Here is a 21,780-nt window from a genome sequence, read left to right as displayed (position 1 = left end):
TCTTCTAACAGCAAAAACCTGTGAGAGCTGTCGCATATGAACGTGGGTTGAATCACGTGTATCATATTCTTTACCTTAATTAACAAGTGTCATCAATAGTCAGCTTGTTTTTCCAGACTAACACCTAACGTTTTATTGAGTTTGTATTATTTTCTACTGCTCACCTGCAGGAGAGAAACTGCATTTCTCTGTTAGATACATACGACATACGACAACATTCAGAAATCGAGCTTTGAGCTGTTATTGTCCCTGAGTAATAAAACACCATCTGTTGAGTGGAAAGTGAAATTTAGCAAATTGGTGCTGGATAGGAGCTGTAAGTGAAGTCACTGTCATGTGATTTGCCCTCGTTATGCCCAGGTGTCCAAATGAATTTTAGAGTGATGTGCCAATACTGACACTACACTCCAGGAGCCTTTGGTGATTTTATCTTGTTGTCTGCATTTCAACATGGACCCATCACATAGTTCATGTTGTACCCTCTTAGAGTTCATTTCCTCATTCACCGAGGTGATGTTTGCTTGACCTTTGACTCTTTTCTCCAAACAGCCATTCCCAGGGCTGTAGTTTTTCTCCACTTGTCTGGTGGTGGTGCGATCGTTCTTGCACCCGTGTGGTCACTTAACTTCCCACTGTGTCTCGCCGCGGACCCTCTGCTCGCGGGCTGAGGCCTGTCACGGAGAGGGATGGCATGAAACCTACATTGGCAACGTTCCACACGCACACACACTCGCCCCAGAGAGACGGGCGTCTGTTTCAGCCAGATGTGAACCCTCAGCAGAGAAACACACTCTCGCATGCACGCTCACAATGACGCACATTCACAATTTTTGCATTTAGTTATATGACATATATTTGTACACAAGAACACAGACACACACAGCAGCCCCTCCTTAGCCACATATGTCATGAGCTGTAAACAACGTAAACAGACTTAGCAAATAAAGTTATTTATTATCAATACTCCTTATTGAGACGCATATAGGCTGAGATCATCAGAATAATGGAGGGTCAGGTTCTAAGCACCTAACCGAATCTTTAACTGTTTCATATCTTTCAGATAGTCTCATCTATAGCAATGCATCGTATTAGATATACTGATAATACAGAATACACACTACAGTGGGTATCATTTCACTGAAATGTGATGGAGCAGAAGTGTAAAATAACAAAACAATAATGTCAAAGTTCCAATTGTACTTTTTAATGCACATAATTACTGTCAGCACTTCCAGCCTCCCAATTACTTTGTCCTTTTTGTGTTTCTGGCAGTTGTTTATGTGCTTCTGCTTGCTATTAAATTATTTACCTGTGCATCTGTTTGTGTGTACTGACTCAAAATCAAATAAACCCCTATATTTGTGCACTTGAGACAGGCAGAGATAAGGCACTGTGGAAACTCATCCTGTCTGGGCTCAGCTTCCCCCTTTTATTGCTGTCCAGTCCAAACCTGCAGGCAACCACATGCTGAGAAATATTTAAATAGGACAATTTGACCATCAGCTAATCCCATAAACCACATACTCATCTCTGCGCTTTTCTCTCTTAAGACAGTTTATTACTTTGAGTTTTGCTGTTGAGTCTTAAACTATTAATCTGGTGCAGCATCATCCATCACCAGTTGTCAGTCAATGAACTGGAGGCTTGATTATGCAATCGGTTGCCTTCTGGCTGCTCAAGGTTATTGATGAGACATTTTAAAGTGACAAAAGGCGGCAGGGTTTTTTTGGGATGTGTGACTTAACATGAATTGCAGTGTAGAGATCACTTATTGAATGATTGATTAGTTTATTGTGCCGGGAGAAATATATATGGGATGGATGTCGATGGGTCCTGTGATGGACTGGTGACCTGTCCAGGGTGGACCCCTGCCTTTCACCCAAAGAGAGCTGGGATAGGCTCCAGCAGATCCCTGGGACCCTGGTTAGGACTAAGGGGGTACAGATGATGGATGGATGGATGGATGGATGGATGGATGGATGGATGTCTATGGTAAAAGAAGAGATCATGGATTTTTTTTTTTTTTTGCCATGGTAAATCAATCACAGCAATCCATTGGGTCAGGTCAGAATGTGTATAGACAAAGGACAATGTGCATATTGCTCACCAAACTAATTCATCACAGGCAGTAAACTCTGCCCTCAACTGTCCAAACCTAACAATCAGTTGAAAGGCTGCAGTGATTAGATACTTTACTCCATCTTGCTGTTGCACTTTTGAACAAGGTCCCGAGTCATTAGGGATCAGTTTCATGTATATTTTTTGAGGTTGATTAATTCAGGCAATTTTAGTTGGATATTCTGTCAGTCATAACCTCACTGTCACAAATCCAGTGGGTTTTTTTTTTTTGTTGTTGTTGTTTTGTTGTGTCTTTTTGCTGCTGAAACGGAACATTTTCATGGTGGTGTTGTTCCTCATTGTGCTGGCAGGAGCTGTGAGACACAGCATTGTCCCACACAATGAGCATCACACACCAGTTGAGTAAAATAACATCACCCTTTGCTTTGTTTTGTTGCGGATATCCGCACCAGTCACCCAGCTCCATAAAAACTAAAGCAAAGCCTGTAGCTCGTGGGCAGAAAGAATCACAAGCATCAGTTCTGCTGCTTTTCTACAATGCATTTTTTATTTTTATTTTTATTTATTTGTTTATTTTTGATGACAGCAGTGACATTGAGAATTTCAGCTGATTGGTTATTAATGCTCATAGCAAAATGGAAAATATAGCCTTGTAAGCCACTTGAGACAGGGCTTTTATTTTTTTATTAATAAAAATAGTGACAGCATGAGCGGTGATTTTGGCTTAATGTATTCATTATTTCATTTATTGATCTGTCATAAGTCATGAATTCTTATTGTTTTGAAATATCTTCTTAGACAGATGACATTCTCTGGTAATTATATATTGATATGGCATATTTAATAATAGTTTAGTTTTTAGTTTTTCTGACCTTAGACAGATTACACACCACCCAGTACAACCGCTTCTGCAGGTTAAATAGTATTCCTCCTGGTAAGTAAATGCCATGTCTAAAATTGATGGAGTGAACCTTTAAATGAGACAGTAAAACTGATTTGTAGATGTATGAACAAGAAAGAAAGTGTCTGTATTCATGGGAGCAGAGCTGTAAGGCTGGAATTAGACATAGGTATGTTTAACTAAATGCTACCATTACCATTGCTAATTAACAACAGATACAAATCACAGCCAATGGGCCTAGAACTGTCATTTGTTTGGCAATTATTTGTTTATAAACCAAAGTATTCAATGTTATTCATTTTAGCTTATGGGAAACATGAACTTGTACAACAAAGCTCATGACAAACCGTTGTCTAGGTGTTGAGATGCTTCACTCAAAATGAAATATATGCAAAAATTAAACTCATGGTATCACTAAAGTCATTAATATTAATCCTCATGAATATTTGTACAAGATTTTGTGCCAGTCTGTCTAACAGACCGATTCTCCCCGCAGCTGTGCTGCTAAAGAATAATCATCTTTTAAAACATAACATAAACATAAGAATTGACATTTCCTCCACAGCTTCTTTATTTAATCTGAGGGCTTCATATTGTGTGCCAAGGAGAAACTACCAACAGTCTTAATTACACTCTATGCAGATGATAAACCGTTCTACACTAAACCCCACTTTCCCCTCCTCTGTTGCCCCCCTACTGTCTGCAGGGCAGTCGTCCACATCCAGGTCAATGATGTGAATGAGTTTGCTCCTGTTTTTCGAGAGCCCCAGTACCATGCTGCAGTGACAGAGGGCAAGATTTATGACAGCATCCTGCAGGTGGAGGCCACTGACCAGGACTGTTCTCCACAGTACAGCCAGATCTGTAACTACCAGATCACCACCACCAACACACCCTTTGCTATAGATCGCAATGGTAAGTAGAACATTTTTAAATATATAACATCAAGGATATGTTATTATTCAGCACAAAGAAGCCATATCTTCACCTAGGTACTATTAACTGTCTATGGTATTCAGTGCACAGCAAGTTATTTTGATGTGTTGGCACTTGTATTTTCAGTGCACCACTTTCTCCTGCAGCAGTTCTGCTTCACTTATTTCAGTGATTACCCACATGCCCCAGAAGGTCTTCATGGAGTTTTTTCACTTCAGTCTCTGTCTCATTTAGAAAATATGCAAAAGTATTTTTTTTAATAACTGTGACATTTGTGATCTAAGAATCGCATCCATGCACACACAGGAACTTTACAGCCACGGGAAAAATATACACACTTGTGTGCTCATACTGCATATACACTTACCTGCATACACTGTGGTAGCGAGCCTTAATACTCTGACAGATGTCTCTCCTTAGGGTAAAATGTGTTCTTTGCTCTTTCCAAGGACAAGTCATGCTTTGCCCAGAGAGCCATCAGTCTCCACAAATCAGATCTCAGAAGTCTGTGCACACAAAAACAGAGACACACACAGACAAAGATAAATGTGGAAAAGAATCTATAGACACTTTCAAATACCCTGTTAAGTTTACTTGACTTTACTGAGTTGCCACTTGTACGTTGTGACTTAGTTTTTGAATGTTAATCTTCAAATGAGGACGTAATTATACCCACTCACACACACCAACATGTTATACTGACATTTCTGAGCTTCCTACTTGCCTTTGTTACCATCCTATTTGTATATTTAAGCAGTTCCCGTTTATGTTCCCTTAAAACCCTTGCTAAAGTCAAGTAGGACTTAATAAATTGTTTAAGGAGTCTTGCCTTTAAACTCATCCCAGGTCTATCGAGGTATTCAAATACAACAATCGCACTAGAATGTATTTGTATGTTCTGCTTAGAACACACAGCTGCAAAGGATATTTACATTTTTGTTGCTGCCAACCGTCAGTTGTTGCTGACTGCTGAAATGTTGCAATAAAATGGCTGACTGGGTAAGGTTAGGGCCAAACTGCATTGTGAATGATACATGGGGGAGGCTGCATCCAAAGTGCTCTCTCTCTTCACTCTCTCCATTTGAAGGGGTCTAGCTCAGCAATGGACCACCGAGGAAAAGGCTTTGAGAGCTCTTGAACTCAAGAGCACCTGCGGGAGACACAAAGAAAATAGAGAGAGAAAAAGAAGCTTGGCCTGGAGAGCAGGAGTGAGGATTAGAGATCGAAGGCGATTATAACTTTAAGCAGGGATAAACGATCCAAAAAGGATAGACTGGATATTTAATATTTTTTAATTGTCAATAGATTCCATGAAAAAACCAACAATACACAGATCACATTGTCTTCCAAAGCCTAAAATAGCTTGTTCCTATGTGTCAGAAATTACCATTATGACAGAAAACTGCTCTGCCTTAAAAAATGGAAGTAGCTCTGTCAAGGGGGAAATGTGGTTCAAGAGAGACAAAGAAATTCAATGCAAGAAGTCCAGCTAAAATAACAGATGCATGAAAATATCCCAAGAGATCATTTTACAACTCTGGAGTCATTTAACCATTATTAGGTAAATAGCATTCATGCTACAAAGTTGACTGGTCCTTCAGGATTGTGTGCACAGGCTAATGTCAATCAGCGGGTCAGTGAGCACCATGCTAATGGCTACACAATCACAATGCTAACATGCTAATGTTGGGTATGTTTATTACTTTATTTATTTCCGCTCATCATATTCAAATATTTACATTTGCTAATTAGCACTATACACAAAGTGCAGCTGAAACTCATGAATGGCATTAGATTAACAAATATGTGGCCATAAACCAGATTAAATATTTGACCTGATGATGGTACTAAATGAAAAAAAGTCACTAAGATCCAATATCTGGAAACCAGTGGGACCAGTTTGTCGTTTATCATTTTCATGGCAGTCTGACAATAATTGTTGAGACACTAATATCCGTTAAAGACATGTCAGTGACTGGGTGACATGTTCCTTCATTGTTATGAACGTTAGCACTGCAGTTATTTTTATCCCTGACCTGGGACTGTAAATAGGAACTTACCAAATGACTAATGTCTGTTAGTTCCCAAAAACTGAATATTTCACTATCTTTGAGTAACGTACAGCTGTTTTACTAATTTAATACTTAGTTGTCTGTAAAAATAAAACTATACATTGGTTTGCATCTGCAGGAACAACAGGAGGTCACTCGGTGTTACAGAGAGGTTAGGGGAGCGTACAGTGTTGGAAAAGAAGAACTACCAACTTTATGATTTTAGCCTTTTGATGCCTTATTATTTGCAATAACAAGGTAAAGCAAAACCAGCAGCATTGTCCTTTAAACAAGGCAGAGAGGCTAAGCAGCATTAGGTAGCAAATGTTCTATGGTAAAATTGGAGAGTAATTATACAAAGTAATGATAGAGGGAATTCACACTATGATGGGTTGTTTGTGTGTGTTTATGTGCCTTTGATAGAGAGGCAAATAGAGAGAGCGAGGTGGAGGGTAAAGTAGTCATTTACTAACTGGCCACCCTTGCCAGCAGTCACAGCATGCTCAGCCTGCTGACACGGATAAGCTGATGTAGTAATTGAAGGAGCGGGAATTGGAACCTCCGTCGTGCAGAAAGGTGTGAGTTTACAAGTGTGCATGCGTACTTGTGTATGTGTGTGTTGGGAGAAAAGAAAAGAACACTACAACAGATGAGGCAGCAAACAGTGAAATGGGGTGAGGCTGCAAAACAGGCAGACGATGTGCATTGAGAGAGAACAGGAAGGTGAGAAAGGGGAGAGTCTAAACAAGCAGCGAGGGAGACGGAACGGGAGGGTGAACAATACCGTCCCCATATGAATTACATCTAATCCTCCCATGCACACACATGTATTTAAATATATCACATTATCAATTTTCAGCTCCCTCTGCACCTCTTTCCCCATAACACAAAAAAAACTCAAGAAGTGTCCGTGACGGTAATGCAAGTTGCATTCCAGATACATTTCCACTCACAGGCAATAACGGCCAATAGTCTCTTTTTAATGCTCTTTACACTCTGCAAGTGTTCTCAGTTAGGGTGCCGACTCCCTGCCCAGCCCGCCCGGGCGTACTGCATTGTCATTCGTCTCTGGTGGAAGACTCATCAAATATTTACAGATACATTAGGACTACAAGAGTTCCCTTCATGCACTCTGCTCAGCATGAGGAAGATGCTGGCTTGGTAAATGGGCAGGAGACTCTTAGTTACTGGCTGTGGTGTGAATGCTGATTGCAACCTAGAGACAAATTAGTCATTTGTTTCTAACATTACAAATTAATGCATTACATGATATATGGGTATATATATATATATATATATATATATATATATATATATAATGGTAGCAGAGTAACTGTGTAATATGAAGCTGAATCTATAGTAGGCCAGATTGTTTTAGTTCCTGTTTAAATTCACTGGCACCTGTGGCGTTTAATGCATTTCTCATGGTTCAATATTTTGGCTCATTCGACACAGTTGTGCCTAATACTGGTGATAATTACTGCATTTGATTCAGGTTTTCCAGTTACAAGACTCTGGTAATGCTCATGATATCCCAGTGGGACACTTGAACTGATTGCAGCCTTAAAACTGCAGAGATTTTAAATCATATTTCCACAAAGTTGGAACCTGCAAGACAAAAATATAAATAAAACACAGCAGAGGCCAAAAACAGAAATGTCTTTATTTCTGAGTCCTGAAACACAATATCCTACATTTCTCATGATGTAGCTCTGTAGTGTTTGTTAGACCCTCCCTGATGAACAAGACTTCAAACATCTTCCCTGTTTAGATATTTCTGAGCTGAGATAACCCAGAAGATAATTAGGTTATTTTCTAAAGTTTTAAACCTCTCCCTTCAAATAAGCCTCCATGTGAATTGGTGCAGTGTCTCTTCAATAGTATTAGTTAAATCATTAATTAAACCTGTGCTTCTCTTAATCTCTGTTCATGCATTACTGTAGGATACAGTGAGTGATGAACACACATTTCAATTCCTAAATTTGATAATCATCAGTCATTAAATTTAGTTGAATACCTCATTATAACTCGTGTCAGAATTTGATAAACAAAGCAGAGGGCTGTGAACTTCCAGAATTACCCTACTCCTGTTGGAGAATGATAAAATTAAAGAGCTAATTGGGTGGAGAGGGAGCAGAGTCACTTTTAACATTAAATATTTTCACCCTCAAAAAAAGTCTCAGCAGGGAGGTGAGATGAGGACAAGTGCATCAGGGAGCAACATGGATTTAATGGAAACATGGTCATAATAATAATAATCCTGAGAAACATTAGCACTAATCAAAGCACTTGTGAGAGATGGTCAACCATCATCTCTACCATCATCTCTACCATCATCTCTCACGTGTTACTGTGATTATATGAAGGCACTGGTTTGGATTTGACAGTGATCAGTAATGATGGTTTCAACTTAAATTACTCGTGTAAGAAAACGCTTATAGACATACTCAGAATATACAGATATGCAGCATCGTGTGTTATGTAATAAGTCAGAGATGTACAAGACGTGCACATTAGTGCGAATGGTGCTGAATTCACTTCCTGCAGAAAGCACTTTTTAAAATGTGTAATGAAAAATATGGGAACATATGTGACTGTGTCACCTGGCTTTAATCACTTTAGTCACCTTGATGTCATGAGGTTATTGACTGCAGAGTGCCAGGCAGTAATGCAGCCAGCATGCTTTGTGCACCTATTACTATATAACACAGACCTGGTTCCTCTTGGACTAATGTAATAATGAATATTATTTCCTTTTCCTGACACAGTGCCAACATACTGTGTCTCGTTAGTCCACCCCTTAATACTGGACTTATAGCCAAACATTCAAAATACTGTATGCATTTATAGGTCCAGGTGTGGCATACTGCCCGGAAAATAACATTACTGCAGACAGGAATCAACCCATGCCCTCAATTAGACGCCTCATATTGACTGTCATGGGCTCAGTTAATTTCATGTGTTTGGTTCTTTCACTGGAGCACAGGAAACAAAGGGGAACTAAAACTGCACAGAATGAGTGGTTTACAGAAAGGCAGCAATATCAACTCAAATTAAACTACTTCATGACTTCCCAGCCAGCCAACAAGCATTTTATTCACTGATATAATGTTCCCTTTTGAGGTCTTTAAAGTTCACACATTGCAATTTGTGGCTCTCAGTGTGCCAAACTATTCAGCGTGCATGTTTTCAACATTACGAGACAGAATAGAGGAACTCTACAATGCATTATAATGAGTTTGCCTTTTTTTTAAAAAAAAAAAAAAAGCAATTTGGGTTGATTTTAACCTTGAGCGAGTCTTTTTTTTTTTTTTCCACCCAGGCAACATCCGGAATACAGAGAAGCTGAGCTACGACCACCAGCAGCAGTATGAGATCCAGGTGACAGCCTGGGACTGCGGCCAGAAGAGGGCCTCGCACAGTGTCCCTGTCCGCATTGACGTCAAGCCTGTTTGCAAACCTGGCTGGCAAGGTGAGCCTTCATGATGCTGAATGTTTGCATGGGAGTTCGTGTGCAACAGTTTGACTGTGCAGTGTTTGCACATCCAGAAACGTGGATGCGATTGTGATTGTACGGCTGCCTGTGTGTGTATCAGCTGTATCGCGTATAATGACGGGACATGAAGTAAAAGCTGGGTTCTGTTCAGGCTGACAGAAACACAGATGTGATGATTTGCATGTCATTATTGTAGCGTGTGTGTTCCTGCATACACTTATGTCTGTCACATTATCCCTGTTTTCTCTCTCTGCCAGTCTTTTTTCTGGATTTCTCTATTTCTCCCACTCTCGGTTTTCCTCTCATTTCCTTTCCTGATCCTCTTTCTTTCCACGTCGCTCTCTCTCTCTCTCTCTCTTTCCCTCCCTGAGGAATTGGCCTGTCAAGTTTAGCCGGTGTGATCAACAGCACTTTACTAGAAGCACCGTGACACAGCCAACACAACTCTTAGCACATCAGAGAGCAGTCATGGCAGCCGTAACAAGGGCCAGAGTAATGCAAACACAAGTCTCTGCAACAACACAAACACCACTCGAGATAACTGCAGACACAATTCACACTTGTCAGCGCATGTGATGAAAGACAAACGTGCAGCGTGTGGCACGGATGCAGCACAAAGCCATTATGTGCATCTGTGTCTGTCATGCTCACAGTAATATCTGTAATTATATATTTACACATAAAATTGGTGTAAAATTATTATAACTTAACACACTAGCATTTAAATTCTTCTCACTCATTTACAGTTTGAATTAGCTGCTCGGGAAATATGCAAAATAATATAAACCTTATTACTTTTATTTTATGTAAATAGTACGGTGGAATTTAAATGATTTCACGTGTTTTCTATTATTGTGAAGTTTAACAAAATCACCTGGACCAGGATCATCTCTCAGTACAGTCTGTTGCTCTAGACCCCCAATGAAACTAATTATGACCCTGCTATGAACTAAATGGTTGCTGGAATAAGCAGCCTATGTGCTTCTGTTTCACATCATTGCAGGGAAATAAATGAATTGTGAACAAATAAATGAAACTATGCTGTAATACTGTATCTACTGATGGTAGAGGTGAAAGTGTGATTGTATTAAATCGTAATCCTTCCTGCTGAGACAACAACTCACTGGCAGCAGTGCACAGTTACACCTCTGCTAAATTGTTATGCACAGCTGGAATAGCGTGTAGGTAGCACCTTAATTATTAAAACCTCCTGACGCAGCACAGATTCAACGGTAACTGACCTTGATTTTAGTGAGCTGTTCCAAAAGATTTCTAATTCATATGAGTTCATTTGGAGCAGACTAATGGTCGACCTTCTTCATTTAAGTTTCCAAACTTCACTTGGAGTTTGGAAACTTAAAAGTGGCCAGACAATGTCTTACCACACCCCATGTTTTATTTTTTTATTTATTTATTTTTATTTTTTCTGCTGTTTTCACTCTTGGCACTGGGAACATTTTTGCCAGGTGAGCTAGTGCAGGACCTGCTGTTTAGAATTAAGGGGATTTATCTGCTGCATGAAGTGAGAAACAAGCAAACAAACCAGAGATCAGTGACAGCCAGTCAACTGTTCAGCTATTTGGCTGATATTCAATCTTCAAAATCTGTAAAAGATGCCGTCACTTAAATTTACTTGGTTCTGTCAGAAATCTTCAATAACAGGGTCAGGATATTAAAACTGGACAGAAAAATTAAATTAGCTCATTTTCAATCGAAAAAAAATAAATAAATAGTGTGTTGAAACTGCAGGTCTACTAGACTGAGGACTGATTTTAAGGGAGAAGCAGTAAATCAAACCCAGAAAGCAACGGTGAAATTAAAGAGTAGACACTTTACTCTTGATTTCAAAATAATTATCCAGGAGCAGCACAAAGTCACATGATGTCAAATAACCAATGAAACGCTCAGTTCAATCACATTAATATTCTTAAATTCATGCAAAAATATTCTCACATCAAAACTCTCAAACTCTCCAAAGACAAATACGCTGCATATGTAGTTACTGTGAGCAGATGTAGACATTCATTGTCAGCACAACACACACACACACACACACACACACACACACACATATTAATTAACATGCAAAGCAGCTCGATCTGTCATTGGTGACATTAACTCTCTCTCCAGGCTCTCAGAGATAATCCTGTCTTAGAAGCCGGTTTGTCTTTCTGTGAGCGAATTTTTCAAATTAGGATTTACAGCACACGATTGTGGTGAGCAGACACACACACACACACACACACACACACACACACAGGCTGAGATACAGTCTCGCCTGATGAAAGGGCAGTCGTCCCTGTGAGTGTTGTTTGGCGGTGGGGATGAAGGCGAGGATGAAGAGGGAGAAGTAAATGTCATGGCCACAGATCAGGGGACATTTAATAGGCCTATTGGAAGTTGAATTAAAGGCAGGGGACTGAGGGAATGTCAGACACATGTAGTTACTGTGAGCATGTGCTCAAACACACACACACACACACACACACACAGGACATGCTTTCCCTGGTAAAATAAACAATAGTCTGTCTGTTCAAATTAGCTATGCTCTGTGATTCTGAACAGCTGGGATTAGTTCATGAACAATCACACGTCCTCACTTGGCAACTCATTTACTGACTGGTAGTACCTGTCCTCACACACACACACACACACACACACACACACACACAGGTGCCACCTTTTTCTTCTCAGCTTTTCTTTTTTAACTCTGATTAACTTCAATATGAAAACTCATAGTTTGCCATGATTCCTTAACGTATCCCAGACGCTGGCTCTCGCCTACCAGGTCTGAGGACTTGGCTTTCTTTCCATCTGAGGGCTCCTTCATCCAGTCCTCCGAGGGGACGTTTAATTCCAGCAGACACGCTTGTCTTGATGTTTTTGATATGTCAGGCCTGGGTGCAGTCTGAGCTCTACAGGCAAACCTTTACCTGTCAGTCCCGAACAACAGCTCAAGCCCACTTGATGGTCTCGAGTGCAGCTTCTCTCCTTCCACCATGAAACCAATTGCCTTCCTTGTTGTGTGTAGTTGTTATCTAACAGATACCGTCTGTAGTTCTACTCATCATCTGGCCATGACACCACCAATAGCACCCACTTTCCCGACACCTTCAGACAAAACATGTGGGTGTTTCTAGCAGACTCCAGCAGAAAAGGTTAACAGGAAGCACAGGCCTTACTGACTGGATCAGGCTCACACATTTTGTTGCTGCATCCCCATCATCCTGCTAATGTGTGTATAATTTAAAATTAATTATTAATATGTGGTTTTTAAATTTCCTATATTTACATCAATCAATCTAAACCTGCATTGCAATAATGTCCCACATCTATCATTTTAGGATTTCTTTGGTCAGACCATAATGAATGTAAATGAAAGGTTCTTAAATCTGCTGCTACCAAGGTGAAGGATGAATTTTCATTACTGGCCATATAATATATTTGTCAGAAGCAGCAGATTTAAGCATCTGTTGGGTTAAAGGGCTGTGTGTTTCCTTTTAAACACCCTGTCAACATGCTATTTATGTCACCCAGCAAGTGGTTGACAACATGAAGTATGATGTGAAAAACTAGAAAGGATTTAAGTCTTTTCAAACTTTTAAAGTCCATCACCTATCTTCTCTCTCCATTCCCTTTCCCCCTGCTGTCTGCACACACACACACACACACACACACACACACACACACACAATAAAAACTAATAATGGAATGAGTGAACCTAAGAGAAGAGGAGTAAACGAGAAAACAGGCTGCTGAGCCTCTTCTTTTCGTCTGATGTGATGGTTATCAGTTTTATTTGATGTAATACAGTTTCTAATACCACAATAGACAGTTGCAGAGTAAACCTCATGGAGTCTTCCAGCCCAACACTCTCAGAGTTTGTGAAAACAAAGAGCCTTGGAGAGTTGAGTGCTTAGATCAATGTCACACCTTCTTTACATCAACTTTATTTACCTCCGCAGGTTATTGAAGTACATTGTTGAGTATATTTAAGGTCTTACTCATCTGGTGAGGCATAAAATATTTAGTGAGCTGCTCAATTGCCAGCAGATCAGAGTGTGGTTGCAGGCGTGTGTCCAGAGCATTTCTATAGAAAGAGACGGGGCCTCTCAGTGAATCTACCTAGAATAAATCAAAGTCGAAGACCAAATATAAACAAAGTGAAAAACAGTCCAGAGTCCAGAAAGCTCGAAATATCAACAAATCTTTGCTAAACCACCTGTGTTGATCCCTCATGTACATAATGTCCCATGACGCCTTCAGGTGTTCTGCCTATAAAATACAGGTAGATCCATTTCTTTCATCACACACACATTACACACACTCATCTACACTGCCGCACACACTCACCCACACTGCCGCACACACTCACCCACACTGCCGCACACACTCACCCACACTGCTACACACACACTCACCCACACTGCCGCACACACTCACCCACACTGCCGCACACACTCACCCACACTGCCGCACACACTCACCCACACTGCCGCACACACTCATCCACACTGCTACACACACACTCACCCACACTGCCGCACACACTCACCCACACTGCCGCACACACTCACCCACACTGCTACACACACACTCACCCACACTGCTACACACACACTCACCCACACTGCCGCACACACTCACCCACACTGCCGCACACACTCACCCACACTGCTACACACACACTCAACCACACTGCTACACACACACTCAACCACACTGCCGCACACACTCACCCACACTGCTACACACACACTCATCCACACTGCTACACACACACTCACCCACACTGCCGCACACACTCACCCACACTGCCGCACACACTCACCCACACTGCTACACACACACTCACCCACACTGCTACACACACACTCACCCACACTGCCGCACACACTCACCCACACTGCCGCACACACTCACCCACACTGCTACACACACACTCACCCACACTGCCGCACACACTCACCCACACTGCTACACACACACTCACCCACACTGCCGCACACACTCACCCACACTGCCGCACACACTCATCCACACTGCTACACACACACTCATCCACACTGCCGCACACACTCATCCACACTGCTACACACACACTCATCCACACTGCTACCCACACACTCATCCACACCGCCGCACACACGCTCATCCACACCGCCGCACACACTCATCCACACCGCCGCACACACACTCATCCACACCGCCGCACACACTCATCCACACCGCCGCACACACTCATCCACACCGCCGCACACACACTCATCCACACCGCCGCACACACTCATCCACACCGCCGCACACACACTCATCCACACCGCCGCACACACTCATCCACACCGCCGCACACACTCATCCACACCGCCGCACACACGCTCATCCACACCGCCGCACACACGCTCATCCACACCGCCGCACACACGCTCATCCACACCGCCGCACACACTCATCCACACCGCCGCACACACACTCATCCACACCGCCGCACACACTCATCCACACCGCCGCACACACTCATCCACACCGCCGCACACACTCATCCACACCGCCGCACACACTCATCCACACCGCCGCACACACTCATCCACACCGCCGCACACACTCATCTACACCACTACACACACACTCACCTACACCGCTACACACACTCACCTACACCGCTACACACACTCATCTACACCGCTACACACACTCATCTACACCGCTACACACACACTCACCCACACTGCTACACACACCTTAGCACAAGCTTTGAGTGACAGATTGTCACACTGATGAAAAAAGAAATTGCATATTCATATCCTTCCCTGTATGAATCTGAGCCGTGTGTGTGTGGGTGTGTGTCCGTCCACATGCTTGTGTGTATGGTGTGTGTGTGTGTGTGTGTGTGTGTGTGTGTGTGTGTGTGTGTGTGTGTGTGTGTGTGTGCACGTGATTTAGCTTACCGTTTTACCTCTAAACAGTCCCGAATTAAAACTGACCCCTTGGGTATTGTCAGTCAAGGCAATTAGTCTGAACCTCAGGCTGCAGTTCAGCTTTAAAAGGACGAGGGAATAATTAGAACGATACAGTATAGGTGCTTCCTAATGAGTCACTGAACACATCAGCAGGCATTTTAATAGTATGGTACTAATTATATACTAACTTATATACTGCATGCATGATAGAGTTGTGTGATGTCTGTTTCTCTAACAAAATGTAACTGGAAGAAAATTAATTGGTCTGGATGCACATTTGTTGATTCACCTAGATAAAAAAATGTATCTTGGAGACAGATGTGACTAATTATTAAAAATGCAAGCAGCACACATGAACAGCACTCCCTCAGAAAGAAGGACCGGACCGTTTGAAATACAAACATTTCTGTTGTCCTTGAAACAAAAACAGCCTTGAGCCTTGACGCCCAGATTGGCAGGTAGACCTAGATGATTAGTTTTATTAAACACTAAAACTCTCTATTAAAATACTCAATTATCACAATTAATTTGATTACACTACATATATGTCTTAGTCCAACTCAGGTGACTTCACTCTGAATGGTGGTCGTCACTGAAAAGGCTGAATCCAATGCAAAGTATTTCAGTTGCAATAAAACATCAGTGTGCAACAACCTTGAAGTGAGAATGAAGATGTAGACACACAAATGGACAGAGATAAATGTTGAAGCTATTATATGAATGTCCAGGCCAAAAACAAGCTGTTTAAATTTGCAGTAAACACATTAAAGGGAGCATCTAAACCAAAGGAACATGTACAGCCCCTTTAATACACCGATACCTGATGCATTCCCAGTAAATGAAACACACATCCTACTGGAGCATGAGATATAAAACACACCAGGTAAAGACTCATCAAAACACTCCCCTGCTGCTAAACACAGGCACAATTCCCCCTTGACTATAAATTAACAGAAACTACAGTGCGGAACTAACAACACGCCACCTTTGAAACAAGCCTGGAAGTTTTCCTGAACAGCAGCTACTGTGGTGACAATAAACACGATGTAAAGTGAGTTCAGAGCGAAGGCAAACTGGATTCTGACTTCATTTGGGTGGATAACCCAGCGGCGCCTAAATGGCATCAAGGGAGATTTGTCTGTCTCTGTGTGTATGACCTCTGAACTTGGCAGCCAGTGGTCCTGGTCTTTAATAAGAGTAGGAAGAGAATGAATTAAAGAGCTGAAGAAGAAAAGTAAATGGCTTTGCACTTTCGTTTCCTATTTCCTCCAACCACCTCCTTTTATGCTTCCTCTCTAGTCTCAGACTGATGGTGTCTGGCTGCCGACGTTAGCCTGATTTCTTTTATTACCTTCTCTGTTTCCTTTTTGCCTGTGTCCAGAATTTCTCTTAATTTGTTCTATTCCTTTAATTGTCCTTCACTTTGTTAGTTTGGTTCCTTCTTATCTTCCTTTATTCCTCTTTCCATCTCTCTGTCTTCGACTGAGCTGACTATCAGTTCACCCTCAGGTGTTTTTCATTCTCTCCACTCCCCTTTTCTCTCTGATCCACTGCTAGTTTGAAGTAGGAATCTACTAGTCTCCAGTGAAAACCGGATTTTCATCATACTCCATGTTTCACCTTAGTCCATTACACAATAACACACATGCAGTATGTAGTTATACAGTAGTGAGGATACTCAGTGACATAATGCCCTCACCCTGACCTTAATAATGAGAACTGAATGTGTAATCCCAACCTAATCCTAACCTTATCCCAAACACAAAGTCTTAACAGGGCTCTTTCCCAATATGTCCTCACTCCTATAGAATCACGTCCAAAATGGTCCTCACAAAGATAGAAATACAAGCACACACAAGCACATAGTCACTGGGATTGGCCCACATGATCCCTCTCAGGCTTCAGGCAGGAGGGATGGATGGATTGTGGCAGGAGTAAAAATACAGACAGAGGCCTGACACCCTGGTCTTAGCTTATTGTGCCAGAGGAGATGTGGGTAAAAAGGCTTGTATGTGTGTGCACGTGTGTGTGTGTGTGTGTGTGTGTGTGTGTGTGTGTGTGTGTGTGTGTGTGTGTACATGAATGTGTACAACAGGGAGACAGGGATGAATAAAAAATATGTTCACCTACACCTGCTGACGTACCTCGTTCACAGACTGATGCATGTAAATATATCGACAGCGATGGAGAGCTAAGTCACAAACACACAGTGAACACCAAGACACACACAACATGCACACACACACTGATGGAAGAGTGATTACACTCAGTCCTTGCCTCTCTGCCTGTTGAGATTGGAGTTTCCTTTATAGTGCCACTTAGGTGTCAGGGCGACATTGACCAATCATGATCACAAAGACAAAGAGGGAAAGGGGGTAAGCGAGGGATAAACCAGCTGAGAGTGAATGAAGCAGGAAGAGAAAAGGCAGAAGAGCTGGGCAAAATAAGAAAATCTGTTTTTTCATGTTTGGCAGTAAGGTTTGGCCCAGGGGATGTACTGGAGGCATCAGCACCTCATCAGGCCAGTGGTGCAGTGAAACATAAAGCAGCAGTTGTGAAGTAATTTTACGAATCGATCTAAAGTTATGTTATGCTTTGACGTCCGCCCACGGCTACGAGCTTCAGGTCATAACTACAGAGCAAAGTGCAGGAAAACCTCCCTGCGGGAAGAGCGGACACGTTGCACGGATTGAACAGTACATCCCAACCAGCCGTGGATTCCCTCAGGATTTGCCTTGAGTTGATCTAGATAAACACAGGACGTCTTGAGTGTTCTGGTTATTCTGCTGCCAGCATGAAGCAGTAAGAGCATAAAGGAGGAAAGAGAAGGTGCAGCAGTCCTTTGTACGTTTTACACAGGAGTCCTGGTATGTTGCCATTATGTTGACTCCTCATTGTGACAGGCGTGTTTATTCATACAAAGCCAAATTAAATTAAATTAAATTAAATCAAATAAAAAGGACGCCGCCCTAGAGCTCTTATGAACAGCTGCTGTTATCTCTGCCGTGGCATAAAGCACGTACAAAACATACCAGTGCCTGTGGAGTCACCGTGACACAGGGCAGGTGCACGTCACACTGATTTAAATTTACAATGATCTTAACTAAGTTAACTAACTTGACATAACTAAGGGGTTTTAAATATGTTTAACTGAATGAACGCAATTTACCAAGTGCTGAACCTGCAGCTTGTTGTCACCCAGGTCTATGCAGCATTTTAGCCTCTGTCATTTTTACTTTGAATGTTTAGGTTCTTAGATTTCTGAGCCTCTGAAAAAGCTTTAAAAACAGTTTCCTGTCAGCACAGACACACTTAGCCACTACCAAAGTGCCGTTTAAGGACCCAGTGATGTTTCTTAGGGTTTGTTGAGACCTAAACAGAACTAAAGGGGAAGCTAGAGCTGGACTTGTACATTTGTCAAGTGGTGACAAACAAAACTCCAAATGATTTCCCATGATGCTCTGTGTCTGCTACATGTACACAGGGACACCATTTGTCTGTGGTTACATGACTGATGATTTAGCCTGCAGTAAATCCAATGGCCATTTGATAATATGAACTACCACTCACGACCAAAATCAATCAGTCAATAAATAAAAAAGTATGAAATGGTACCGATGTGTAGTTGTTTGAGATATTTGAGAACCCACTCTTAATTGAGATGTGTAAACATTCATGGCAGGAAGAACCATTTCACTTCTTTTCCATTTCTTCTTTGAAAATTTTATCTTGTTTTGACTTTTTTCTCTGCTACCACCTTTTTACAAGCCCGACAATTTCCTGTTGCCTCGCACTCAAATGAAACAAGAGCTCTCTATGCATTCTGCAAAGGAAAGAAAAAAGAGTAAAGACTCTTGTGTGGAGCACAAAGAGCATGCATGAAAGCATTAAAATGAATGCTTCTGAGGCACTGTAGGGACAGACAGCAAGAGGAGGACGGCCATGAAAGACGAGAAATCAGAAAGATGGCACGCTCTGAAGTGGATTGAGATGGAGGAGGACAGAGGTGGAGAGGAAAAGGGAAGGAAGTAAAAGAGGAGCAGAGTGCTCTTTTAAATGGAAATTGACTCTCCCACTGATGGGTGGGACAACTAATGACGGCCCCCTCCCTGAGCTACTTGAACGTGGAGTCAGCATTTCCACATGCACACACCATATTCACACATCCTACAAGTCGACACACATAGACATTTAATAGCATGCAAGAACTTACTGATGACACACACACACTTTTCCACACCCTCCAGTGGAAACAGCATGAAAGTGTGATGATGCATCATTTTCTTAAGCACCTCTATCCATCTTCCTTCCTTCACCATTACTCCCTCTCTGCTTTTCGCACCCTTCATTTGAAGGAGGAAGCTGGAAACTTACCTCAGCTGTATGTCACTGTACACGGGAAGGGAACATGTAGAAAAAGATCAGAAAATATTCAGATCAGAAAAATATCTTAGAGATTAAATGTATTTAAAACAAGTAATATGATCCTTGAATGAGTTAAATGAGTAAATACAGCCTTGAGTCTTTCTCTGAGGTTTTCACACCTGAATTTGGGCAGTTTACCACATTCTCTGTAGCTCAGTGAAGAGACTGACCTCATGCCACCAGACTGGATAGAAAGCTGCTGTGAACTGCCACTTCCAGATCTCTCCACAGATGTTCTGTGGGCTCTTAGTCCGGGCTTTGGCTGGGACATGCAAGGACTGAAGACTCTTCAGGGTCGTCTTGGCTGTGTGCTTCAGGTCATGGTGACACTGAAAGGTGAACTTCGCCCCGGCCTCGTGTTATGTGCACCCTGGAGATGTTTTTCACCAAGGACCTCTCTGTGTTTGGCTGCATTCGTCCTTTGCTGCCTTTTGATGAATATCCTGGTGTCTGCCTCTGAGATGCCACCACTACCAATCTTCTCTGAAGGGGGGGGGGGGTATTAGTGAGAGGACGAAGTGTCTCCTCTTCACCAGACATACTGCTTGGAGTTCTGATTAAGTAAAGAATTTTTACCCTCATGTTCTCAGAATATTTTACGTTTGACAAACTGTCATCTGCCTTTTACCTAAAGTGGTTCTGTACAGTCCCTCTGCTAGAAAGCCCTTAAAGTGCTGCTTAGGGGGCTGATCTTCTACAAACAATAGAAGGAGCCCTGGTTGTTCAAAAATTGTACAAACGTGTTATACCCTTGGAATAATCCCTGGTTTACCACAGTTTTATTGTGGAGGGCTACAGGGAGTGGACTGGACTTGGTGGAAATAGTTTTTTGATGCAGTTTGAATACGAGGACCTATGACGCATGTGTCTTTCCAAACTATCTCCAATCAATTCAGTTGGCCAAAGGTTGGAAAATGAAGAAAACAGGACGCACCATATGACCAACTCTTAGTAAACTGGTATCCAAGTTTACAGTATATCAAAACGTCAAAACGTCTGGAACTTCACCTTCCAAAACCAGAGGCTGGGCTGAAGCGCCAGTGACGAGATTCCCGATTTCCAAAATTAGTTCCAGACTATAAATACTAGTTTTTGAAGGCTGCAGTGCATCATGGTGAGAAAGTCCTAAATCCATATTTTAAAAGACAGAGCTGTCTGAATGACATAAAAAGTGTCAAATTAATATGAAGTTGAATTTTTACAGTTTCCCCTGAAAAGCCGTTGTGCATCGCACTTTTTGGGATGGGAATAGTGTGGGAAACAAAAATGAAGCAGAACCTGAGACCAAAGTTCACATCCTGCATACTTTCTCTACAACTGGTCAATTAGTGCTCGGTCAATAGTTGGTCTGTCACATCTCCAGCTCCAGCACAACAAAATCTGAGTGGAGGGTTTTGGAAATGTTCGATATTTTAAGGCTTCATACATCTGTGCTGATTTATGGCACTTTGAATAGCCACACAAGGTTTGGCTAATAAATCATCTGAGTTTAATATAGTAAATGCATGTCTGCCTGCTATTGAAGGAAAGAAGGAAAGGGAGGTGGCTAAGATTTATTCCTCTGAACTTACAGTATATACACCCACATATATATATATATATATATATACACCCACATATATATATATATACACCCACATATATATATATATACACACACATATATATATATATATATATACACACACATATATATATATATATATGCACACATACAGGAGCTCCATATAGTCGTTGTCATGTCTGCCTCACTTGCTCTCGTCTCCTCTCATATCCATGAAGAGCACAACTCCTGTGCCTGGTGTGTTTGTTTTGCTCAGTGTGTGTGAGCATGTGCATAATAAATGTGTCTGCAGCTCGGTCTACACACAAGCGTCCGAATCACTTTCTGGACAATTTTGTGATACACGTCTTTGCCCCGTTTGTACTGGC

General features: G+C 41.8%; 1 protein-coding gene across 1 annotated transcript in view; it reads left to right on the top strand.

Annotated features, from left to right (window-relative positions):
• The window catches only part of LOC113137710 (calsyntenin-2-like), a 191,864-nt gene that overhangs the window by 117,447 nt on the left and 52,637 nt on the right, over window positions 1-21,780 (top strand). The window contains exons 4-5 of the mRNA XM_026319561.2: window positions 3,687-3,895; window positions 9,290-9,439. Of these exons, the coding sequence (XP_026175346.1) occupies window positions 3,687-3,895; window positions 9,290-9,439 (359 nt within the window). The remainder of the gene's footprint in view (window positions 1-3,686; window positions 3,896-9,289; window positions 9,440-21,780) is intronic.

This window comes from Mastacembelus armatus, chromosome 13 (assembly GCF_900324485.2).
Source record: "Mastacembelus armatus chromosome 13, fMasArm1.2, whole genome shotgun sequence".
NCBI classification, from domain to species: Eukaryota; Metazoa; Chordata; class Actinopteri; order Synbranchiformes; family Mastacembelidae; genus Mastacembelus; species Mastacembelus armatus.
This window is presented reverse-complemented; position numbering and strand designations above follow the sequence as displayed.